The 27,182-nt window shown below is 41.5% G+C and overlaps 1 protein-coding gene across 1 annotated transcript in view; it reads right to left on the bottom strand.

The window, feature by feature from the left end:
• Nucleotides 1–3,128: 3,128 nt before the first annotated feature.
• Nucleotides 3,129–27,182, bottom strand: part of NDUFA12 (NADH:ubiquinone oxidoreductase subunit A12) — a 35,884-nt gene continuing 11,830 nt past the window's right edge. The window contains exons 2-4 of the mRNA XM_073327528.1: nt 24,306–24,388; nt 21,751–21,838; nt 3,129–3,405 (exon numbers count right to left, since the gene is read on the bottom strand). Coding sequence (XP_073183629.1) covers nt 3,225–3,405; nt 21,751–21,838; nt 24,306–24,388 — 352 coding nt within the window. The 3' untranslated portion in view covers nt 3,129–3,224. The remainder of the gene's footprint in view (nt 3,406–21,750; nt 21,839–24,305; nt 24,389–27,182) is intronic.

Here is a 27,182-nt window from a genome sequence, read left to right as displayed (position 1 = left end):
GGGCACAAATACTCATATTGTAGGATGACTGGTACTCCCTCATAGAACCATCTGGGAGGATAACGTGTGGGAATGGTTCTGAGATTTTAGCCCTACAGCTCCTGTCAGTCTTTCTTCCATTTCTTCCAGCTGCCATTATCTGTCTCACAATTAATAAAAAGGGTCAGAAATCTCTCTATTTGCAGTCCTGCAATCCTGAACTTTAGTATATGCTTTTGAGAGCAGGAAAGAGGGCTCAGGCTGAGGAGACATCCAGGAATTCAGGGTACCCCCTCATGTATACATCTTCCCCATCCTATCTCCATCTCTAGAATCCCAGTAGGGCTCTACTGTGACCAGCTTTTCATTTTTACATCTCAAATTCATTAACACTTGCTCTCAGTGCTTAGTGTTCTGTTATGTGACTTAAAAAAAAAAAAAGGGGTAAGATGGCGGCCCAAGACTCACCATATCCCACAATCCTTTGAAAGTACAAAGAACAGTGGGACTTGGGACATGCTCCTTCAGTCTCTTGCCTGGGCTTCTAGTGATCCAGATATTTTACTACTCTCAACAGCTGGATATGACCCAGTGGGACTCCCTTGTGGCCTACCACTCTACATGGACAGTATCTATATTCTCCTTTTCAATTGGCTTAGGATCTTCTGAGTTTGTTATGCCTTTGGGTTTAAAATGGTTCTCTTGGTTATGTATTATCACCATCTAAGGTACTGGTTCTAGGTTAGAAGAAATGTTTCTTTTTGGGTGAGAAGAGGGTGCCAAGATTTGAGGTTGCTTATGCCACATATTGAGGTAAAGTGGGTGAGGTACTATCATCTACTGGACTAACTTCTGTTGGTGAAAGAGAAGCTTTCGAGCTCCTCTTCAAGTCTGGGAAAGAGGAATCAGTGTCACAGTGGTGGCCACTGGATCTGTGAAGGTAAGCGTGGGGATCTGTGAGTTTCTTGTATACAGTTGTCTGTAGGGTTCCAATGCTGAAACTAACTGTGGTGTCCAGGAAGTTTATGCTGGTGTGGCAGTGTTCTAGAGAGTTTTATGGATGGGGGATGGTTGTAGAAGTTGTGGTGGAAATCTATGATGGAGTTTAGGTCACCTGTCCAGAAGATGAAAATATCATTGATATCTCTCAGGTATATCATGGGTTTTGTGTTGCATTTTTACAGAAATTCTTCCTCAAAAGTGCCCACAAAGAGGTTGGCATATTGGGGAGCCATCCTAATCCCATGGCTATTCCCATGGTTTGGATAAAGTGTTTGTTGTTGAATGTAAAATTGTTATGGGTGAGGATGAAATGGATGAGTTTGGTGATGTTTGGGGTGGATATTCGAAGTAGGGGTGATGCTGTCATGGTGAGAGATGTTGGTGTGTAGGGAAGGGGCATCCATGGTAGCAAAGTATGGTGTTCTGAGGGAGGTTGTTGATGTTGTGGAATTTCGGGAGGAAGTCGGTTGTGTCCTTGAAGAAACTGCCCCGTTGTGAGGTGAGTTGTTTGAGAATGGTTTCTAGGAGTACAGATATTCCTTCAGTAAGAGTGCCACAGCCAGATGGGTCTTCCTAAATTTCCTTGTTAGTATATCTTGGGAAGCATGTAGAAGATCCTTGGGGGATGAAGTTACAAAGCTTCTCTTGAAGTTGTTTGGGGAAGAGTTTGATGATATCCTTGAACTCCTGGGTGAATTGTGGTGTGGTGTCAGAATATCAGGGTTGGAAGAGACCTCAGAAGGTCATCTAGTCCAACCGTTTGCTCAAAGCAGGACCAATCCCCAATTTTTGCCCCAGATCCCTACATGACCCCTTCAAGGATTGAACTCACAACCCTGGGTTTAGAATGCCAATGCTCAAACCACTGAGCTATCCCTCCCGCCCTTTTCTTTGAGTTCTTTAAAATAGGTGGTGTCCGAGTTGTCAGTTTGCCTCACTGACAGTCATCTCAGTTGAACTATGATGGAAACCTTTTTGTCTGCTGCTTTGATCACTATTTGGTGGATGGATTTCAGGGACTGTACAGCTGTCCTCTTGGTGGAGGAATGCAATATCTGTTAAGGATTTCATAGTCAATCGTCAGTCCTATGACTACAGAGGTGGTAACTGATCACTTCATTTTGAATATTTTCTTGCAACGTATTAAAGCCTTATGCTTAATCTGTTCCACCTTTCCTTTAGCGGTGACACTATGATTACCTTTCCCAGATCTGAAAAAGAGCTCTGTGGAGCTCAAAAACTTATCTCTTTCACCTAAAGAAGTTGGTCCAATAAGGGATATTACCTCATCCACCCTTGTCTCTCACATCCTGGGACCAACACAGCTACAACATTGCAAACAATATTCCATGTATAAGCAGACAATACCTTGGGACATCTATGTAATGACCACTAATGTATGTGGATACACTGGAACAAATTTTCAAAAGCAGTCAGTAAAGGCTTAGTCCAAAAATTCTGCATTGCATGCACATTTGTGGATACAGAAATGTAAATTACAGCCTAAGTGTCTGCGTATGAAAATTTGTCCCATTAATTCAGCCCTTTCTTTCTCCTCCTGATGAACTTCCACCATATAGATTACTGTAGAAATTTTAAAATATTTTATATTGTTACATTACATGCTATAGCATAATGTGTGTGTACATGTACACACACACACACGTACGTATATGTAGAATACCAAAAGTATTCATAAAGAAAAAGCTAAGATCCTTTATTGGCACTCCTTTCTCACTTGCAATATAATTATTATTATTATTTTTAAGAGATGGCTTCCTAGAAAGGAGTCCTGGGAGCACTACTTAGGTATAGTGTTGGGAATGGTCCATTATTCCTTATCCTGCCCCATTATATTATTTGTATGTTCAGCCTCATAGGAACATTACTGTATTTCAAATCTATCTGGATATTATAAAGAGGAGAAATGACTGTCACAGCAACAGTTTGATGTAATAAATACTAGAAAAGTAAGGTTTACTTAAAACCCACAGAGAAGAAAAAAGCACATGAAGATATCTGATAAAAATGATATTTGAAGGTAACACTGTATTCTTTACTTGGCCTTTTACCCACTTTTTTTTTCTTAAACACTCCCTATTTTTGTTCGTAAAAATGTTCTTCAATCCCAATAAAAAAAAATGAACTTTTACTTTTGTCAGAGGCTTTTATTTTAAACCAACCAAACAATGAAGGTACAGTTCACATTGAGAACCTAGTTTTAGGCAAGTCAGGCTTTTCAATTATTTGTTAGCAGTCGTAGGTGGGACCCACTCCTGTATCTTTTTACGCGTTGTAGAGAAAGGGACATATTGCCCAGGAGTGCCACTCAGATTGAATTTGTGGTTCTCCCAAATGAATTTACGAGCAGCTGGTGGATGAGTAGTTGGAGGGTCTTCAGTTATGCAGTGAAGCCAACAATGCCTGAAGAGAGAAAAATATATATATACTGGTTATTAAAAAGTTGCTATATGATCTCCTATAATAAATCCTCTTCCTTAATTGGAAGAGTTTTTCTCTGAAACTTTTTTAATATCTGGCTTTTAGTTTTGGAACTCAGGCTTTAAAACTTTAATCTATTCTGATATATTCAAAAAGGCATATTTCACGGTATTCAGCTAAAGTCTCCTATCAAATAGTCAATTAGATAGATAAGAGTTCCATTACAGAACAACTGAGAATATACTAGATTTTAAATCCACTGTGAAATATTACACTATGCTGTGGTAAGTAGTCATTCAGAATATATTTTTAATAATTTGATTGCTGGTAGTTTACCTTCTAGTTTCCACCAGCCAAAATGCAGGACAGACTTCAGATCACATTTGGATTAGAAAGAATCGATTCCATTAAATTTAAAAACCAGGGATAACTGAGGTTTTAGAATTAAGATAAGTCTCTTTTGTGAGGCCATAGAGTTATTTTCTGAACAGCATTTTGAAGTACCTTCTATTACAATTAATTTATCAGTCTATTTTTGGACATCTTTATTAGTTTTAATGTAAATAGAAACTAAAAATAATAAATGTTTGGCTGAAATAGCATTTAAAAACAGAATTACACTATCAATTTTCTTCCTTTAAATCTCTACTTAAAACCCACCTATGTTGTGATGCCGACAAAAAACTCTTGATTAAAGAGACAGGGTATGGTCTCAGAGGCTTACTCCACTGTCCATAACTGTTTCAATGTTCCCTTGTGCTCCCCTCATCTGTTGTCTCATTTTAAAATGTAGATTATACGCTCTTTTGGGTAAAAACCATCTTTTTGTTATAGGTTTGTACAATGCCTAACACAATTGGGCCCTTGCTTCTAGGCAGGCAGTACAAATAAAACAAAACAAACAAACAAACAGAAGCTTTGTATTTGGAGGAGATTTTACAGGACTCAAATAATATCAAAAGACTGTGTACAAACTACTGTACTTGCAGTACTGTTTACAATGCCATTTACAAAGCCTTCCTTATTTTTCAAGCACAGTAATAAGTAGTTTTGAGGTAACAGGATAATGATTTGACGTAGACACAACCTCTCCACATAAATGCTTGCTGACTGCATAATGTGATTAACATAAAAAGACTGTACAGTAACGGATGTTCTTTGAGATGTGTAGTCCGTATACATATTCCACAGCTAGAGATTACATTGTCCAGTGCACATGCAGATAACTTTCCAGTTAGCAGTGTCTGTGGGGGCAGCACACGAAACTGTTGGTCCCTCATGCTCTCAGCGAGAGAGTAAAGGCCTACACCAGGGGCTCCAAGTGACTTCTGACTAGCTTGTCATCGAGGTAGGGAAATACCTGGGCACCTCTCATTCTGAGGTAGGCTGCCACTGCTGCCAGGCATTTCATAAATATTCTGGGTGCTGCTGAGAGGCTAAACAGCAAAACCTGGTACTGGTAAGGATAGTGTCTTATTGCAAATCTCAGGAAGTGCTTGTGGGCCTGGTATATCAGAGTGTGGAAACGCATCCTGGGGATTGAGGGTAGCATACCAGTCCTGATCTCGGGATGGGATGATGGATACTGGGGACATCATCTTGAACTTGAGCCTCTTGAGGTACGTGTTCAGACCCTGTAGATTCAGGATAGCTCATAAACCCTCCCTTGAGTAAAATCCTTTAACCCAGTGATCAAAGGAGCCATCTTCTATGGCTTCAAGAGCTTAGACTGACCCGCCCAGTGTAAAGCACTCTCGTGAGATGGGTCCCCAAATAGGGACAGGGAGGGGACAGGAGAGGAACTGAATTATGTCACCTCTCTCTACAGTGTCCAATATTAAAGGGTCTGAAGTGATGCTGGACCAAACGTGGTGGAAATGCACCAGATGGTTGCCAAAAGAGGGGAAGGCCAGGGATGGGTAGAGAGTAGTATGTTGTCCTTGGCTGTGGAGTCAAATCTGCTGCCTTAACACAGAGGAGGAGGGACAGCGGGATGTGGTGGCCCCTTCTGAGGGGTTTTTCTTTAAAGCTTTCTGCCTCTTTTGGCACACTCAGGTGGTATATAGTGGTAGCAGTGGGCCTGCCTGTAAAACTGTTGAGACATGATGGCTGGAGTATAGACCCCCCAGGGATCTGAGTATGGCCCGACAGTCTTTAAGCAACCTCATACCTCACCTGTCCTGTCAAAAAGCAACCTTCAAAGGCAGGTCCTTGGTTGTGGTCAGTACCTTCCTCAGAACTGCCTAGAACAGCCATGATGAAAACTATCATCAAGTGCAGTTGCCATTGCCCAGGAGGCTTCTCCCTAGCATTGGTGGCACTGAGGGTAATATAAGATCTTCCTAAAGGTGAAAACAGAACCAGGAATCTGGACAGTGGCATTGGCAACAGTGCTAGGACCCCGGAAGGCACCAGGAGGCTTCCATATGTATGCAGGGGGAGACTCCGATCCTGGGCCACAGAGCCTGTGGTCCTGCTTGTGCTATTGTCAGCACCTTGTGAAGTGGAGCTGGTACCAGTGATGCCAGTATAGCTGATACAGTGGTAGGTGAGAGCTGCAGCATATCTAGGTCACCTCAGGTCATGCTGGCTCCTGTGCTTAGAGATCTTCTCAGCTTTGAAGCACCTTTGATATAGGACAATCTCGTGATTAACATCCAAACTTGGAGAAGGTATTCTGTGCTTCTTCTTGCCTGATGACTTCTGCTCTGGCTGATCCTGGTGTTTTCTCAGTATGGAGGCAGAATTGAGGGGTACCTTGGACCATTTCAAAGAAGCCTCAGGTGAGAGCCTTGAGGACCTCTGATACCCCAACTGTCAGAAGATTAATCTGGATGCATGGACTGCTCCAGCAGAAAGGCCCTCAAGTGAGACTCCCTTAAACTCTGGGTCCACTTTGAAAAGGATCTGTAGATCTTGCACCGGTTCAGAATATTTGTCCCTCATTGAGGCAGAGGAGACATCTTGTGTGGCTGTCATGGAAAGGCATAACAGCCTCACAAGATGGGCAGTGCTCTAAGCCTGGGGACTTGTGGTCTGCCACGAAGAACTAAAGATGGTCCCAGTACTGTAGATGAATGGGGGGTCTTGACAGTCCCCAAAAGACTAACTCACAAGGCCAACTAAAAGAGGCAAGTGGCTCTAAATGGAGCTGCTCCGACACACACCATCATGGCAAGAGAGTACTGAAGGTAGGGGTGGTGGCTCTGCCTTTTATAGCATTACTGAGCGCATGAGGGATTGAAGAGCACAGGCACTGCTAACTTGAAAGTTCTCAGATGAGTGCACACTAGACACATGGTCACTAGCTGTGGAATATGTATATGGATTCTCATTCAAAGAATAATTATTTCTGGGTAACTATGAAGTTATTAGTGTTTATCCCTGGGCCTGGCCTATAAAACTAGATGATACCAAGCCTCCTCTGTGCAAATTACGTTAATCTAAGCAAGTGAAAAAATTTCAATAGTAACCTATTGAAAAAAAAAACAAAAAAGTATATAAACTATAAGTTTTTCAGTCTGTCCCTATTCCAGTCCCCAAAAATCTTTAAACCTGAACATATATTTTCATACTTAATGCTAAATGTAATATGTACAATTATAACAAAATTATCAGTTATGCTGGCAAGCTTTCTGGTGTGGAATTAATGAGGTTTTTGCCAGTCAGCTGTCACTTGACCTAAATATGAAAGGTCTTCTGTTCCAGTTGTATCTGCCATTTCTCTTCATGTAGCATCACAAAAAGGATCAAACTAGGAGGGAATGGAAAAAGTAATATTTATATAATTGAGTTCATCCCCCTATAGGGATTTGCAGCTTTGGGGCACGCTTCTCAGCTAAGAGACTGCCTTTTCAGTCAAATTGCTCTTAGCCATGCATTTAAAATAAAGTCCTCTCTCTTTAATAGGAGATATTAAAATCTATTTTTAGCAAAATCAGTTAGACTTATCAAAAATCTCAGAATCATACCCTTAACTAAAGAGTCCAAATTGAGATTAAAAATTGCTAAGAATAAGTTAGCTAGAATTTGATTGGAAAATTCTTTAAATTTCTAGTAAAGGTACAGTAAACAGTGCCCTCATTTCTAAATGTCCTTGCTAATGGAATACAAAACTGGAGGGAAGATTAATTTTATTTTTAACAAGATGTTTAAAGTAGGCTATTACTTGCAGTTGTTTAATATAGACAAAGGCTCCTAAGGGAAAACCATCCACTTGAAAGTTATACTTCTGTCTGAAAGTTCTGTATGCTCTAAAATTAACTGACACCTATTATCATCATCATCATCATAACAGAGAAAAAAAACCCTTTTTTCCTAGTTTGTGAATTTGATATGGCTACTGTCAGGCTCTGGGATCACGGCAGTCAGGCCTGGTGGTTAGAGCTGTAGTCAAGAATAGGTTCAGGGGTTGAAGAGGACTGGAAAGTCAGGACTGGGCTGAGGGCTATGTGGAAACTGAGGTCAGAGACAGTCCACGGGTCAGAACCAAGATCACAGTCCATAGACAAGCCAAATCAGGATTATAATCAGAATCCAAACACATGTCGAAGTTGGGTGGGAGTCAGTCTGAGGGTCTGGGGGGTCAGCAGCAGGGTGAAGGGCTAGAGCAGATCAATAACAGGGCTGGCGCATGGTCTGAGTAGGGAATGAGCAAGACTGAACAAGTTTTGGGCATGAACTGGATCAAGGGCAAGTTGGAAGCGCAGGGAGTTTAACACTGAGTCAGCAAGAGGGTTCCTGGCTAAGAAGTGCAGTTGCACAGACAGCTCTGGTGTGGGTCAGAGAAATACTATCTGACCCAGGCCCTGCCTGGGTATATGCTGCTGCATGCCAGAGAGATGGGTCACTGCAGGCTCTGTTGAATGGCAAGTCATGGTACCTATTGAGGTTCCAGGGGAATGGGCGCCCACATCTAAAGGCTGCTCCCCCCAACCTAAGGGGAGGGGCTACAGGACCCAGGTCTTAAGTGAATTTGGGAGACAACAAATGAGAAAACAGGGATAGGAGTGAGGGTCAAAGGGTTAAAAGGAGGGAGCCAGAGGGGGAACACCAAGCAGAAAACCCCAGACAGCACCCACTGCTCCTTGAAGACATCCAGGGAGCCAGTGGATGCAGCCCAGAGGAACTCTGCCTGGAGAGTTGACTTCAGGGAGGATCAGAAATAGGCCCCACGGTCACAGAGCACCTCCTCATCCAGTTTCCGCCTCCTGTTATGGTGGATGGCCAACTTGGCCTGTACCAGGAGGAGGTTGACAAGGAGGTCTCATAACTTCATGGGCTCATGGATCAGGAGGTGTACGGAGAAGTGAAGCCAGAACCTGAGGAGGTGGTTTTGGAGGAGTCAGAAAAGGGGCTGAAACCTGGTACACCTGACGTAGATGTGGGGCAGGTGTCGGAGGAGGTTGTGAACTGCACCAGGTACACGCCCTGTGCTCACAGCTCCGTGAAGGAGCCGACAACTAGCATCCCCCGGTGGGCAACCGAGTAAGCAGCCCTGGTCTAGCTGCAGGTTTGCCTCGCAGCCTTAAGCAAACTCTAATTTGCTGGTTGTCCATATAGTGAATTTGTTTCTGCCTAGAAGAAAAGACCCTCAGGAACATCAACAAGGAAGCAGAACAGAACACACAGTTTAAAGAGTACTTTATCAGAAAGTAGAATTTTTTGAAGTTAGCCAACTTAGTTACAGTTTTATAGACAATAGGATAAACAAGCGAGGTGCTGAACTTTGTTTCATGTTTTTTCCCCTTACTGCCATATTTCATTTGTATGAACTTGTGTACAGAGGTAATTAGCTGGTACGGAATAAAACATCACATTATCATTTCAGTACTCAATCATGGTCAGACAAAGAGGGGAAGAAAAAAAAGGGGACTCCACCATTCTTTCTGGAATCACAAGCGAAATAATTGTGCCCAGATATGGCAGTTCATGAATGTATGTCACAGGAAAGGAACTGTCAAGTTTTCAACTGATAGATCTCCAATATCAGTACCTTTCAGAATATTTTGTATTTTCACTTTTCAGCTCTGCTGACAATCGTAAGTGTACAGTCACCGTAGAAGTCACACTACTTTTAACCTAACGTGATGAGTAATAACCCCTAAGAATATAATTAAAAAATATTTTTCAGTTTATTTACTTTATATCTAACACTGTTGCGTGTCGATTTCCTTTTCTTGAATGGCTTTGTGGGAGTTTTGCAGAGCCACAGGTGAAAAAAGTGATTGGAATGTGGTTGTAAAACCACAAATATTGGCAGAGAGACCTGGACAGGTGCAGTACAAGAAACCTATTTTAGCTCATTTTAAAGTGACTAGATTTCAAGCTGACCGTGTCATTTAAAAGTTGCATAATGTCTAACATCTGAATCTGTATGGGTGTGTGATATGCACACTTTTTAATAGTCTGATAAACTCATGGAATAGTCTCTTAAGTACCTCAGTCCACAGAAAACTAGAAAACATTCAAGTTTTGCCCTATTCCCGAGCTTCACTTTACTGCAGTGTTCCATGCATCCGATGAAGTGAGCTCTAGCTCATGAAAGCTTATGCTCAAATAAATTTGTTAGTCTCTAAGGTGCCACAAGTACTCCTTTTCTTTTTTTAATCAAGGAGTAAATCAGTAAGATCTTTTAAAAATATATTAAATATATTTTGAAATAATTAAATCACTGCTAGGCTACCTAGATATTTGGAAACTTTGGAAGATCAGCATGAAACTTTTACAGTTCAAATTTAACACTTAAGTTCAATAATTTAAAAACCCACATCATAATGGACTTTCTGCTTGGAAGTATAAAGAAAACCATTAGTTCTCAGAGACACACCAGCACTGTGCAGTTATAGAGGAACTGAAGCACAAACAGTTATTTCTACAAGCTGTTTTGAAAGCTCAAGTATCTTATTCAGTACACTTTTGTTTGTTTAAAGGTATTATAAACAATCACTGCAGCTTTCCTTTGAAAGCACAGTCATGAAACCTATACATGCGAGACCAAAATGACACACTACTGTGTGTTTAGATGACTAATTTTGTTGTCTCAAGTAAGGCTCTTACTTTAATGGTATCCCTTAGGCTAACCTGTGGAAAAAGTGGAAAATGACCCACCCTGTTTATTTTGGGAAGACCTCTCCTCAGCAGTCTCCTCAAATAATCTTTTGAAATACAAAAAAGTCTGTATACTCTATTTCCAAGACCTCAAGGAAAGCTCTTTATGAACTACATTGGATAATGTACCTCAGATGTAGCCAGATTTCTGTGCAAATTCTTTCCTGATGGGTTTTCTATATGAAACAATATAAAAGGACCCAAAAATGACTAATCACTTTAAACCTGCATTAGAAATTGACAAGTTATATGGGCAGGAGGAGATACAAGAGGGCAAACAGAAGCTTTTAAAAAGCTGAGACAGTTTCCTGAAACGTACTAGAAGAAAAGCAGCATATTGCAGAGCAGCCTAGGGCTAGTCAGGCCTCTAGAACTCTGCTTAGATGAATTAAGGATGAAAGAGAAATAGATATTAATTTGAAGAGCTAAAAACAGTCAAGTTTCCCTAAGATCAGGTAGCACTTAATTTTTATATTCTTTTAAAATTTAAAGTAAGGATAGTTCAAAGTGAAGCCACAAGAGATTAGAGCCAAGTATGCAACATACAAGTGGTCAAACAGGTATTAAGACTACATAACACTGTAGTTAATATAGTACTTGTAATTGCAAGGCTGAGATACCACTTGTGTGGGTTCAAAAGACCATGCCATTTTTCTCAAGAAATTAAATAAAATTAACAATGGTAGGGCATTTAATGCAATTCTGCATTTAGATAAAAGAGCAGCCAGGTGTTTATTAAAGCCAGTGTGTGAATCATATTTACAATGCATTAACAGAATGTAAAATATTGTAATGGAGGGCAAATCTGGGATTTAATTTTTGACTACAGTGAAAGCGGACAGAAAAGAGATTATCTCCAATTACTCTTTTGTGTTTTTGCCCACTTATGGGAGAAGAGAACAGAGAGAAATGAAATTGACACCACACTTATTTCTGTTAGGATTAATTGATGATGGCTTCTGTCTGCATTTACCTTCCCCCCCTCCCCCTTGTTTCCATTTTCATTTCACTTCTGTTGCGCTGGTGGAAGCTACTATTCTATTGTAGAGTAATAGGGTGGTAACCATGGCAGCTAATAGGACTGCAGTAGGGTCAGATTCAGTCACAAAACATGTAGTTTATTGTGGAGTTAGCAAATGGATGAAACTCTACCGTTCCTATTCTGGAAAAAAAAAGTGTTTTTCATTCTTTGACATCTCTTCCCCATCCCTTGCTTTATCATTATTTTCTGGAAGACTCCAGCAGCAACAGCAGTTTTAAAGCAAAAGTAGCAATTCCTCATGTTTCTGAAATAAGGGTTCTTTCATCAGAAGTTGAGGAGTTGAGCAAGAGTACAGATAGGTTCATACTGTGTGTATATTATGAAGAATTAATCCAAGGGAGTGGGGACGACGTGAAGAGAAAATGGGAAAAGAGGAGGTAACTGGAGGGTCTTTGAGATGTGTGGTCCCTATTTAGATTCCAAAACGTGGGTGCGCATGCATGCCATGCACCAAAGCAATTTTGTAGCAGTGTCTGTTGACCCATATGTGCGTTGTGTGTCACCTTTCTGTCTGCAGCCGAGGCTATGAGAGGCTGTATAGGTTGACATCGCTCCAGTATCCCTCTTATTGCTAAGTAGTGTAGTCCACAACAGAGCAGGGGATGGAGGGCAGGTATTGGAATTCAAATAGGGACTACATATCTCAAAGAACCTCCAGTTACAGGTAAGTAACCTCCTCCTCTTCTTCGAATGATGGTCCCTATATGGATTCCAAATGTGGGTGAGTAATGATCAGTGATCAACATGGAGCTGGGTGCTAGGACTCATGAGAAAGTATACTCTGTAGTACGGAGTGGCCTATGGCTGCATCTGCAACCGCTGCCAGGCGATGGGATAGTGAGACATCAAGGTATGGATGAGCTTAGGTGAAACATGAAAGGCAGGGGTTCGTTGGAGTTAGAAAGCTAGTGCACACCAGAAGTAAAGAGTGTGTCACGTTTTGTGCCTGTGGGAGGCATGGGATTTGGGATAGAAGACTGGGAGATGGATGCACTGGTTGAAGTGGAATTCAGACACCACCTTCAAAAGGAATATTGGCTGCCGTCGCAAGGAGACTGTGTCTTTGTGGAAGATAGCGTAAGGGAGATCGGCCACCATGGCTGTTAATTCGTTAACTTGTCTCGCTGAGGGGTTCAAAGGGTGGTTTCATGAGGGCAGAAAGAACTATGTCAAGGTCCCAAGAAGGGGTAGGTTTGAGTACTGGTGGAAAGATGTAGAGCAGACCTTTTAGTAAGCAAATAGTGGTTGGATTTCCATTGCAGAGGGCCAATCCATTGTGGTCCATTCCTCCTGCTGTCATCCTGGAGTTGCACCTGACCCTTACCCTTTACCTCATGGGAGGTCAGCCAATGGAGCAGATCCACATCGCCTTTTTGCACTGGGCCTAGCTAGGTTATATGGGTGGCCTGGCCACCAGACACTCCCCTAACATCACCCCCAGGCCTGACTCCAGGGGTGGGTCCCAGTATCCATAATTCAGGAGAGATTCAGTTCAAGTATCTAGGGGAAGAGTTCAAGTATCTACAGGTCTTGCTCAGGAGTGACAGTAAGCAGAAGCATGAGATTGACCAGCAGATTGGTGCAGTGGTGGCAGCGATGCGGATGCTGTATCGATCCATGGTGATGAAGTGGGAGCTGAGTTCTCAGACGGAGCTCTCGGTTTACAGGTCAATCTACCTCCCTATCCTCACCTATGGTCATGAACTTTGGGTAATGACTGAAAAGACAAGATCGCAGGTACAAGTGACGGAAATGAAGTTTCTCAACAGTGGGGCTGGGCATACTCTCCAAAACAGGGTGAGGGGCTTGGCTATTCAGGAGAGCCTCAGAGTAGAGCCACTACTTCTCCAGATCAAGAGGAGCCAGCTGAGGCAGTTCAGGCACCTGATAAGGATGCCCGGTGGGAGGCTTCCTTTGGAACTCTATTGGGCATGTCCCACTGGGAGGAGGCCCCGAAGCCAACCAAGGATACATTGGAGGGATGATATCTTCCAGCTGGCCTGGGAATCCCCAAAGAGCAGCTGGAACCTGCTGTGGAGGAAAAAGGGAGGTCTGGTCTTCCCTACTCTTCTCCACACTGCTGCCATGACCCTCACAAGGAAATGTGGCAGGCAGGCAGGCAGAAAGAAAGAACGAAGACAACAATGGCTGGGTGTGTGAAGATGGAGGCACCATCTATTGGGGGGAGGAAAACACTGAGCACTGCCAAGTGGACTGGTATGGAGCTGTGGGAGAGGCCTGACGTCCTCAGTTGGAAGAGATAGTCCAGTATAATAGGAATGGATATAGTGTCCAGGGGGTATTGATGGCAGTGAGCCCAGGAGGTGAATCATTTCCATTTTGCTTGATAACAGTCCCTGGTGGAGGCTCGTCTGCTGTGTGTGAGGATATTACACACAGGGGAAGAGCACGCCATGCCTATGTGCAAGCCCCATCCAAATACCAAGCCGTGAGATGGAGCGGGCCTGGGTTTGGGGTGTTGGAGCGGCCTTGAGGAGGGTTGGGTGCATGCAAAGGTGGAGCAGAGGGTGAGTGGAGAGCCGGAGGAAGTCTGTGAACCAAAGATGATATGGACACTGAGGGAGGGGGTATGAGGAGGTTCGCTGTAGTACTGGGGACAACGTAAGTACCTTAGAGAGAGAGAGAGTGTATATGCTTATCGCACAATCCTAAACCACCTTCCACACATTCCTGGGTACCAAAAGGCCCATTTGTTTCCTGTACAGCTGCAAAAACCCCAATGCTGCTTATTGCCACAGATTTTTGTACTGACATACTGAAAATTTAGGGACTTAGTAAAATTGAAGTGAACAGCAAAATAAAGGAATTTTACAGATTTTATTCTCTCATATTTTGTTAATGAAACTTCAGTTTTTTAAAATGCACCTAAAATGGTATGAAATTATGAGTGAGTCACTGAAGTACCACAAAATATAGGAATCTTCCTGCAGACTTTAAGTTCAAGCCATAAGGTACATCGGGTCTCTCATCAGAAAAAGTACAAGAGAAAAATATGCCACATACGAGTTTCCTAGCAGGAAATCTATTAGATTGGGGAAACTGTTTCCCCAAGAGAAACAATAAGAGCATCACTGCTTATAACATTTTATATTAGACTGTAGAGTGAACTAAAATATATAGTAAAAGAAAACAATTCTGCAATAGCAGGAGGACTAGCTTGTCCATCGCTGGTTTAGATGACCTATAAATACTACCTAAACACAAGAGTGCAACTCTGATCTATGGAACTATTGTATTCTAAGAAAATATTTTTCTACCATATGACTAGTGACTCAGTCTGAGGAAATAGTAAACAAAAATCCAGTAGGATTCCAAAATAAGATTAATCTTGAAATTGATAAACTTCAGTAAATTGGGGAGGGAACCTGGCACCTATATGACAGTTCTATTGCATATACAATAGGGAAAACTCTGCATTGGCGGAGACCCTTTCTAATTTTAGACTAGCACATCATTCCTTCTAAGACCAGCAAAACTCCAACAGTTGGAGAAAACAAAATCAGATTATGATCTCAAAAACAGCAAAAGAAAGTCTAATATGATTAGACTATGTCTGCACAGGAAAACACAGCATGACGCTGTGCAGGGTTAGTAACATGTATTAACTACATAGATAACTTTCGCCTACCCACCCTTCACTGAAATGTGCATAAAACAATCACCATAATTTAAGACACTCCATTTTAAAGTCCATAAGAATCCATTATTCATCTCAGTCTCAACTCCAAAACCACCACAAGAGAAAATAAATATTGTTCGAACTTTCTGACTTTATTCCACCCAAACACGACGAACCACCATCACATTCCTATTTCCCTATGCCTAAAGTGGTATTTGTTTTCTCAAGCACTTAGCAGAGATCACCTCTCAAATAGCTGGGGAACAAAGTGACTAAGATGACAATCATCTCTTTACATTCTATTTGGTGTGTTCATAGTCCTTGTACTAGTAATAGATGACAATTCAGAAAGATACCCATCTTGGTTCACCATGTTTCTCCCCATATTCAGATCCCTTGAAATTTTCAAAATCTTATTTTACTCCAACTATATTATGCCAGCAATACACTGAAATTGATACAGCATTACTCAATTTAGGGAGTTTTGCTGCAGCAAGTGAGAGCACACTAGAAAAGGTAGGATGCCATTGATGTCCTATTAAAATGGAAGCACTGTGCTTTAGCAGCTAAAAACCAGCAAGCTTTAAAGTCTTCTGGTGATTTGCAGAAAGCAATTCCATAACTCAGTGAAGAAATCATAGAATCATAGAATATCAGGGTTGGAAGGGACCTCAGGAGGTCATCTAGTCCAACCCCCTACTCAAAACAGGACCAATCCCCAACTAAATCATTCCAGCCAGGGCTTTGTCAAGCCTGACCTTAAAAACTTCTAAGGAAGGAGATTCCACCACCTCCCTAGGTAATGCATTCCAGTGCTTCACCACCCTCTTAGTGAAAAAGTTTTTCCTAATATCCAACCTAAACCTCCCCCACTGCAACTTGAGACCATTACTCCTAGTTCTGTCATCTGCTACCACTGAGAACAGTCTAGATCCATCCTTTTTGGAACCCCCTTTCAGGTAGTTGAAAGCAGCTATCAAATCCCCCTCTTTCTTCTCTTCCGCAGACTAAACAATCCCAGTTCCTTTAGCCTCTCCTCAGAAGTTATGTGTTCCAGTCCCCTAATCATTTTTGTTGCCCTCCCCTGGACTCTTTCCAATTTTTCCACATCCTTCTTGTAGTGTGGGGCCCAAAACTGGACACACTACTCCAGATGAGGCCCCACCAATGTCAAATAGAGGGGAACGATCACGTCCCTCGATCTGCTGGCAATGCCCCTACTTATACAGCCCAAAATGCCACTGGCCTTCTTGTCAACAAGGACACACTGTGAACGCATATCCAGATTTTTGTCCACTGTAACCCATAGGTGCTTTTCTGCAGAACTGCTGCCTAGCCATTCGGTCCCTAGTCTGTAGCGGTGCATGGGATTCTTCCGTCCTAAGTGCAGGACTCTGCACTTGTCCTTGTTGAACCTCATCAGATTTCTTTTGGCCCAATCCTCTATTTTGTCTAGGTCCCTCTGTAACCTATCCCTACCCTCCAGTGTATCTACCTCTCCTCCCAGTTTAGTGTCATCTGCAAACTTGCTGAGGGTGCAATCCACATCATCCTCCAGATCATTAATGTGTCAATCAAATCAAACAGTCAACTGATATTTAGATACAGTTTTTAAAATAAGCCAGATACATCAATGACATTCAGGCATTCACAGGGTAGGTGTAATATTTAAATAAGAAAAACCTCTAATCTAACACATCTAAACTAAATAATTTAAAATCACATTTAGAAATGAGTCAGATTTATGTGCCTTAACCTATTTTTCTTAATTGGCCCATTTCTGAAATGTATTTATCTTATTTTAATTTGCTGGTTATATCTTGCTTTGCTGGTAAATCTGTGATAATCAGCTGTGCCTGTTATCAGCTCTAAAGTCAAATTATTTGATTAATCCCCAGGGGGTAATTTATATTAGCATCAGAATCCCTATTTTGGATGTAATTACAGTTTATACACACTGTAATACATGAACAGCAGCAATATTTTGTACAATTGAAGTATAAACTTCATATATAAATAAATCACTCAAGTAGTGGTAAACATTAAATAAAGGCAATGCCCACCTAGCTCTGTGATATTCTTTAAATATATGAAAGGCAAAGAGTATACAAATTTAAGCTAAATATGCCGACAGTAGCTGAGCAACAGGAAATGTTGTTCTACCACATCAGTGGCTAGGTTCAAATAATACAACTGGCCACCCAGGACAAGAAACCTTTAAATCATGCTTCTTGTATCTAGGAATAGAGATGTATAGACCACACGAGGCAGCAATACACTATTGTAAACTTTTTTTTACCTTCAGAAGATGCAATCACAGCCAATGGAAAGGCAAACTGAATGGAGTGTCAAGGAGCAAAGCATTGGCCTGGGATGAAGGAGTAGATGGAAAGCCTAAAACTCAGCAAGATGATTTCCACACCCTCAAAAAAATGTACATACTGATTAGGACTGTGGATAAGAAAAAGACTAAACAATAATACTAGGCAACCCAATGCAATGAAAAAAGAATTTATAGATCAACAGACAGTAAAAAGTATCTTCTCCTATTACTTTTATTCAGAAACCCACAGAAAGTTCAGCACATAAAAATGTGCCCTCATTTGAAAGTGATTTTTTTACAAAAGAAAACCAAAACAGTAAAATGATGAGTGAAGTCAGTGCTTGTGAAAGTAAGCAACAGATGGGGCAGACTTCAAACCAGCTTGGTATCATCAGCCTGTACACAGCAAAATTGCCTACACAGCTTTGCCACTATACTTTAGTTTTTGTCTGCAATTCTCTAGTTACCCACTCACAGGCATTTCAGCAAAGACTGCCAATTGTGCCAAATTCATTAGGCAGTGATTTTTGTGACATGCATAAATAGGGACTGGGGCAAGACCATCAAACTCATTTCTCATGACCTAACCCATTGTGCAATCTAGTCCCCGACATAAAAGGTCCTCATTTCAGGGCAGATTTAATACAAGCATAAACCTTCAAAGCTGCTGTACCAATACAAGTTCTACACAGCTACAGAACTGTAATGGGAAGTTTCAGAGCATATATCACAGAGGCAACTAAGACATTTATACTTATCTGCCCATTGGAAACAACTGCCAGAATAAATTTATTTTCAGGTTTGTCTAATAGGAATCCATAAAGGAGAACATGTTCAGTTCTGGTCATCGTAAAAGGTACCAGTTGAGAGCAACCTTGGTGTCTTCACTAATCTCTATCCAGACATCTCATTTTAGACTAGACTACAAACATTGGTTCTTTGGACTCTTTAGTATGTAGGTAACCATGTACATTACTTATTTCAGTATTGAATAACAGTACTGAAGGAATAAAAAACAACAGAAGACTGAAAGTCATGCAAGCACAAGGATGACTCTTCTCAGGCAGACCACACTATGAATAGGTTAGAAAGCCTATTAGGTTAGACTATTTGAGAGGTTAGACTATAGGTTAGACTATTTGAGAGGAAACAGATTATTCAGGTTTCAAAGGGGTAGCTGTGTTAGTCTGTATCAGCAAAAACAATGAGAAGTCCTGGTGGCACCTTAGAGACTAACAAATTTATCTGGGCATAAGCTTTTGTGGGCTATAACCCACTTCATCAGCCTAACTGGTGATACCATTATATATGGGAGAGATTGCTAGAGAGGGGAAAACCTACATTCCAGATAAAACTAAATCGTTTTATTCAAAATGATTTAGTTCTCATGACTCTCTCCATACGAAGCAGACATCTATTCTGCTCTGCTGCAAATGAAATAGATGAAGTCCAACACAGAGCAATACTAACAGTCCCAGAAAACTCAGCAATGAATTTTCTCAGTCCCGTTCGCCATACAAGTCTCACCCATATCACTGTGACAGAGTGCAGAGGCACTACTTCGGTCACAGTGAACAAAGTTAGTACCAGTTTCCCCTTCATTGCACAGGGGCTCACAATAACGTCAATTTGGTGAGAGTAAGGATGAATGCCTTTGTGAATGCCTGGTTCAGAAATAGCAGTAAAATGTTAGGTACAGGCCAGGCTGCTCAGTCCAGTGCTGGTTCAGACCTGGGGATTATAGGGATTCCCAGGCAATGCAGAGATTTGGCCCAAATACAGTTCTCAGAAGAATATTATTTCCCAGTAGAAGAATAGAGAGCTACAGCCCTGATCCTACATTGTGATCTGCAAGGGCAGTTTACCGATTCTACACAAAGCACGATGCAGAATCACAGCCTAAGTGAGAGAAATAAAGGTAATCACTGCACTCAATAAGAGGCACTGAACTGATGACTAGTGGCACAGTGCCTTAACCAGCAAGGGCAGGGATGCAGAATCCTTTTTTGTTTTCCTCTGAGGGGAGATGGGAAAGAGTCTTCAGCAAAGCTGCCTTCATAATCAAAAGGATCAGTATACCCAACAATGAAAAGTACACACCAGTAAATACAAAAGTGAGACATTCCAAAACTTTTGCTGGCAGCAAAGCATTTATTAAACAGATTACCAAGAGTGGCCAACAACTGATTTATGTGCTAACAGAAAAACTTCTTTTGGCCCATTTTTCAAAACCAACTATAGGATTTGAAATAGAAGACTTCTATTTGCAGAAAAATGCCCTCATGTTTGCAAATCCCAGAATGTTATCTTCAATTTGTGATGTAGCTGATCAGAAATGCCTCAGATTATGGACTGAATGATCTATCCTGACATGTTGGTTTAAATTGTTTTGTATTAAATGCAAAACCCTACATTAATACTGTGCAAATTTGTATTTCCAGACTTGTGTTAAGTTTCCAGTAGAAACATTAACTCAAAACACGTTGGACATAATATGTTAAGTATACAATTTAAAAATATTCTTACCAGTATTTTAAAATACTCCATACACACTGAATTAATGTTGCTTTTTGAACTTGCAAAGTTGGGAAAAGTGTATGTTCAAATTTGAAAACTTATAACTGCACTGTGTAAGTTCTTGCATTTAATTCTTCTGAAATTTCATTTTAAGATAGAAAAAAATATAGCAGTGACATTATGGAGTTTAGCTGTGCAACTGTGTTTTCCATTACTTCAATAAAGTTTAAAGCTGTTTTACTTGATATATGCACAAAATACAATTACGCAACTAAAACCTAATCAAAAACCTACACTGTGTACAAGGGAAATGAGTTTTTCCACCCAGCTTCCCTCACCCCACAAAATTTATAATGCAGCTATTCCTCAGGAGGTAACCACATACACAAAACTCAAATCATGCCGGAACACTCCAGAACAGTGTTCCAGTATTTTTGGGGGAAGCTAGAATGGCATACTGGTATTTTTGCCAGTTGTGGGCCAGGCAGCTCCTTTGCCTCACTAGCTGCAGAGCATTCTCTGAGCCATCAGGTGATGGTGCTGGAGCTAGGCTGGGGTGCTCAGTGGCAAGAGAGTAGAGGGCACCAGGGACGCCGCAGCCAGGACAAGACAGGGGAGTGAGGGCCATTATGAGCCTGGGGCAGAGATACAGCTGGGCAGCAGGGACACCTGGACAGCATAGTTCCCAGCAGGGAGTAGGAGCTAGGCACCGGTAGGAAGGAGGTGGGGATGGGACAGGCTCTGCAGAGAATCACCCCCAGCTCTCTGGGTCCTCACCCAGCTCCCGCAATGCCCCTTGGGGCCTCCCACTGCCCTGAGTTCAGACACTTTTTTTAAAAAGGAGTCAAGCACTAGCGTATGCACACCTTCTTAAAAATCAGTTTGGACTCTCCATGCATACATAAATTCTCCTCCACTTTTGGCTGAATAGGGGATGAAAGAAGATGGAAGCCTGGAGAGTGGGGAGATTAATTTTAAAGCTTAAGTTATTTGCCTATAGGCCCCAGTCGGTAATAGGGTCCATATTTTGTCCATACAAAGAGAGAGCCCACTCTGACTTTCAGAAGATCCTACATGTCCCAGAGGCATTTAACAAGTTGGGCCCTGAACCTCTAAGCTCTCCCACATGGGCAGCCTCTGGTACCTAAGCAGACCCCCCTGAATTCAATTGAGTTCTGTGTGGGCACAGGGGTCTGCCTTATTGAGCAGCTTGCAGGACTGGGGCCTTAACCAGAGTCTCAGTACACCCAGTAGTAGTATCAACTCTTCTATGTCACTATAGTTATCACTAGTTATTTCAGTTGTAATCACATGTGCCCCTGGTTCCCGTCAGCGCTGTAACCTTGCATGTTTGGGGATCCATAGTACTGGAGGGGTGAGAAGACTGGGGACATGGCTGGGTTCATGAAGGGAGACCCTTTTTCTAAAGAAACATTCCCCTGGAAACTCAGTGGTGCCACTCCCTTTGTGCTCTCAAACCCATAAACTAAGACGTTTTCTAACTAAAAATAAAAGTCATCTGGCCAGAAAGACTTTCACCCTATACAGAAAGGCAGAGTCCAGGAAAACTATGCTGCCTTAAGGTCAGATTTACCTCCATCTGCTTTATAACTAAGTATTTATGTAGAAGAATTTGCAACATGCAATCATACAACATACACAAAATGATTATTATTATTAGACTAGTTGGTTTACCATTCCGGTGGCACCATGCTTCCATCCACTTCCCAGAATGTATTTTTGCCATTCATTTCAGTAGTATAGTCAACCCATCTATGACGACCTTAAATTAGACAAACAACACTGTATTAGCTAAAAATAATTATTCCCAAAATAAAAAATGGAAGATAATTATAGTTAAAAGTTCAATAGCATGTTGTACAGACAGAACCCCAATTCACCAGAGGCAATATTTTATTTTTGCTCAATGGCACCATCGCTTTTTACAGAGCATGGTGTATGCACGGATGAGTTCTAGATTTACACAAAGTATCATGATACATATGGACACTGCCATCGGACCTTCACACAATGACATAAGTTCATTTCTGATAGCAAAACCTACACCACACTCTCTCCTTACTCCTTCAGGTTTGCCATGCCAGGAAATAGCATAGTCCTTCTCCCTTATAAAGCCGTCTGAGAGCCAAGTTTCCCAAAGAGATGCAATATCAATTCTGAAACTTGCAAGCTCGTTACTCAGCACAGCCATTTCCCTCAAATTTGAATTCAGATCAAAGTCAAAATATTCCAGGAAGCAATTCTATTTATAAAAACAGCTGAGCCAGGATTTAAACAAAAAATGAGGCAGAGCTTATTTGCCTCACTTTTTTTTGGCCACTCTCACACGAGGCAAGCAGGCCATCCCTAAACAGGGCTGCTTGGAAATCTGGGTAGCTGCTCCAGGGCCCTTATGTCTCTCTCAGATCCCTGTGACCATCTTGCCAAGACCTTCAGCACATAAACCTAAGCAAAGTTATGAAGGAGTGGAAGCCGCCATAGACATGTCCCCTTTAGACCAGAGCCAGAAACCAAAGGTCACAGGGAGTGTGGACATTCAGTGACACAGAGGTTGTAGCTTCTGCCAGAGAGCAACCTACATAGAGCTGCTAACTGCCTATTGTTTCAGCGTGAGTGCCAGTTCTCTTTATTATTTGCTTATTTTTGCTAATAAACAGATTATTTACCATTATGGACACACGTTCTTGGATTAATATAGATGTATATTAATCTATTAAACGCTGGAGCCTCATGGTAACTCTCCCTGTGCTCACTGGGCTGCACTCAAGGCAGGTAGCGCAGGGATGTGCTGAGCCTTAAATCCTGGGGAGCACAGGGAGCAGTATTGTGCAGCTCTGTGGGACCCCAGTGTCTCCACTCCCTGTGGAAAGCCCCAGCATCTGGGCTGCAGCACTACTCCCTTCTACTAACTTCATGCAGGCAAGTTTGCAGGGCTGCAGCCAGCAAAGGCACACCCCACCGCTTTCTTCCCTGGCTGCAGCTCCACAAACTGGCCATTCACTTATCTGCAACTGCTAGATAATGGCAACTCTTTGCTCGCAACTGAGGGGTTGCTAATTGTCTACACTAGAGTTTTTAACTCACATTAACTGATTGTTTACCATGGGTGACTGACAACTTGCACTTAGAACAAGTGTTTGTAAATGTCAGGACACTTTACAAACACATTAGCTAACAAGCTAACTGGCAATTCAAGAACTCTACTGTAGACAAACCTACACACACTCCTGTACATCTACGATACACAAAAAGGGAACCCAACCATCATGAGACTAAGCTAGCTACTGCTTAAGGAGGCTCTCGATAGAGCAATGGGCTGGAATTGTGGGGAAGATGACAGAGGGCATTTGCCCCCCTTCTTGTGGGCCTCCTAAAGCCAGAAAGCCATCTGAAACCCTTAGGAAGCTCATCAAAAGCCACTTCACTCCCAAAAACCTCAATGTGCAGATAAGTCCTAAAAAAGCCTATTTTAGCTTCTTTGGGGAAGAGGATCCTACCGAGGCTGTGCATGGGAAGACAATTGGAGTGTTTGCACTCAAGGAGGCTCCAGAAACCTCCCGGGTGTTTAGGAGACTGATGCTTGCAAGAGGTGGATTTTGACCTTCCCACCCACAAACCTTTTAAGATTCACCAGGGTATTGATGTACCTTACCTAAGCAGAGCCCTAACTCCTACGCCTCTCCAAAAGGTTCCCAAAAGATAGGCTTCCTTTCTTAGGAGGGATCTGAGGAGGTGCACAGGCACCTGGGTCTCCTTTTGCAGATCTCAGAGAAATGATCAGGAAAGGAGAATGCTTCCCTAAACTTCACCTTTCCACAATCCTAAATTATGACTATTTTTAAATAAAAAATTCCCAAACCAATTTTTTTCTTAAAGGTTAATGAGAAGTCAAAATTGAGAGCATATCTATCAGTATCTTAAGGGAATGCTGTAGTTAGTGGGAAAACACCATTAAAAAGACATGACGTTCACAGTTAAGATTAAATAAGAAACCTAATCATTTTAAATCAATGGAAACTCACAGTTAAGGTACTCCAATTAGCTTAAATCTGCCCACTATGATGCTGGCTGCAACTTCTTTGTGAAGTGTTTGAATTAGGGGGAGTGGTATCAAAAATACATACAAGTCATGCATAAGGAAACCATGCAATATATTTCATTTCCATTTCACCAGCAGAATCTAGATAAACTATATGAAGTTACTAGGATATTCAGTTTAGTATACTTACCAAAAAAATACTTTTTGTCTTCATAGTATTTGTTTCCATATTTGTCAACACCTACTAGGGCACCTATCTTCAAATCGCTGACCCTGTGAATTCCCAAGACACAATCACTTCAATTGGAAGAAATTACAAAACACATTATCTTTCATTAGAATACAGCAAAAATAGTTTACAATCAGGTGAATTTAGAACACACATTTATACAGTGAAATACCTTTAAAATTGAAGGATCCCAAAGCACATCAGCAACTCAAACTGACGGCTTGCAGGATCTGGCCTGTAGTCTATTTCATGAGTAGTCTTTAACCATAGGAATAATCCCATTGACTTCCACAGGAAGAGTCACAGGTAAGGTTTTGCAGGACTTTACCATCCATTAGAGTGCAGCCACCTCTGACACAAAGCCACTGTTACACAGCAAAGAGCGATACTACACAACATTTTTGGAGGACATGAAAAATACTGTATCTACCTGAAGCTGTAAGGGTCGTAGCAGAGTTTGAATATAGCTAAGACACCAGGGTTCATTTCCCATGTCTTATGAAAAATACCACGGGACCTTTAATAGCCACAACTGGCCAAGACGTTGGTTTCATATCTCATCAAGTACAGTACATTTTACCAGTATTGTAATACTTAACTGAATGTAGGGCTTGCATACTGTTCAGATCAAAATCACAAACATGAGTTACATAGTTTGGAACATGCCTTCACTGATTATTTCCTCTTTACTAAAATCACTTACACTTATGGCTGCCTGACACTTTCCATTATAAGACCCAGTTCTCAGTGGCTTAAAACTTTGCCAAACTAACCCTTTGAGCTGATGTTTTCAAAGCGGGTAGTCTGCCTTACAGAATGTTTTTGAAAAGTTCAGCAAAAATAGCTCAGGCATTTCTCAGAAGAATTATGGAAAAATAGGATTTTCCCAATTTCAAAAAAACCCTCAGATGTTTAATTGAGAAGCTCTATGCTTTGGAGCAGGGACTTGACATTTAGCAGGGATATGCCTTCTGCCATACTAGTGCATATTCACCCAAATTTGGTTAAGTTGTAAGCCTCCGAAAAATCTTAAGTTCACATATGTTCAGTAGAGACTTTCTAGACTTTGGCAGCTAAATTCTACAAATATTCCATTTGGTTGGAGTATGCTTCAGCCCAAGGCTGAGCAGAACTTTCCATGTAAATGCTTCCTGCAGCCAGGAGCCACTACGGGGACAGGCACAGAAACTGAGAACAGGGAGATGCTCTCCACTGCTGGTACCTAGGCAGCAAGGAGGAGGCAACAGCCTGACTGGAATACAGAAGAAACTAGAACCAGGCCTGTGTAGGGGTATCAAGGGTGAAGGAGGTATCGAGACAACACAGGTCGGAGGGACCAGAAGCAGAAGTGTCTATGTGCGGGGGAGGAAGGGGGTGTCCAAGTATGTCTGTAACCACTAGGAACCACTCCACTCAGAACGTGGAATAGACCCCAAGATTAAAAATTTTTCTTCTGCCAGCAAATAGCTGTGAAATCCACTGGAAAAATGTCTGCTTCAACTCGCCCTACTGTCTTCCCCACATAGAGGAAGACAACCTGACTACTGTTATCAGTTAGTCTGGTACCTCAAGTAGCAGAAGTCTGTGCTGTAGGTCTATGTATAGTCTTTAATTACCTGGCAACATACAGAGAAATGTAAAATGGTGGGGGAAAAGTTAAAGGTATGATATAAATTGCAATGGCAAGTAGCTGGCTTCCAAGTGATTTATATTCTATAGTTAAATGATATGACCTGGTTTTAGGAAAGTGCATCTACTTTTAATTAAAAAGAAAAGGAGGACTTGTGGCACCTGAGAGACTAACCAATTTATCTGAGCATAAGCTTTCGTGAGGTACAGCTCACTTCATCGAATGCATCCGATGAAGTCAGCTGTAGCTCACGAAAGCTTATGCTCAAATAAACTGGTTAGTGTCTAAGGTGCCACTAGTACTCCTTTTCTTTTTGCGAATACAGACTAACACAGATGCTACTCTGAAACCTACTTTTAATTGTTTATTTGGTTATGTGTTAAAACAGAGATAATTTTGTATCATGTTAAGAATGATTAGCAGCAAACTAACTTGATGTGTTCCATCATGGAAACAGTGAGTTCTAGTGGACCGAGCATAGACCTAGGAGCCAAAAATCCTAAACTCTAGTCCCATCTCTGTCACTGTCTCACTGTGCTGCCTTGAAAACAGTCTTAGCCTCTATGGAACCATTCACAGTAGGAAAATGCACTGTTGCTGACAATGACTGTCAGAATTAGGTACACCCAACTGCTGTTAAATGGTTTAATTATTGGGTTTTGTCCCATCTTCACATTTACAGTATTGTTCCAGAACATGTGAAAACATGGTGACTATCACCTTTTCCATAACTTTGTTGAAAAACTTCACACCTTTAACACAAGAAAATCTTCAGAACAGGTTCGCTAGAATTTTTTTTCCATACATATAAGAATGAATTGATTTATGTGGAATTACATCTGGGATTAGTCTGGGCTACAATTACTAACTTTTGTTGTAATTGCCACAAGCCTATTCAGCCTTCTCTTCAACCGAGAGGGCAGAATTGGGTCCTTAAAAACTTTAAACCCAGGTTAAAGGGACAATTTCATTTTTGTGTCTAAAAGTTTTTTGCCCATTCCAAGATGGCAATAGTTACTATCTGACATACTTGGAAGTCTGTGTTGTCCAGGAAGTGAGAAAATTTGTATGGCAGAGTCAGTGAAAAAGGGATCCCAAAGGTTTAATACAATTCATTACTAGGACCGCCAGGAGTTGCCATTAGGGAGATCCACGGTTAGAGTTTCAATTTAATCTTGTGACATTTCAAGGGATCTAGTTTTCATTTT

Source organism: Lepidochelys kempii, chromosome 1, assembly GCF_965140265.1.
Source record: "Lepidochelys kempii isolate rLepKem1 chromosome 1, rLepKem1.hap2, whole genome shotgun sequence".
In the NCBI taxonomy this organism is placed as follows: Eukaryota; Metazoa; Chordata; order Testudines; family Cheloniidae; genus Lepidochelys; species Lepidochelys kempii.
The sequence above is the reverse complement of the archived record's forward strand: the minus strand, read 5'-3'. Positions and strand labels throughout refer to the sequence as shown.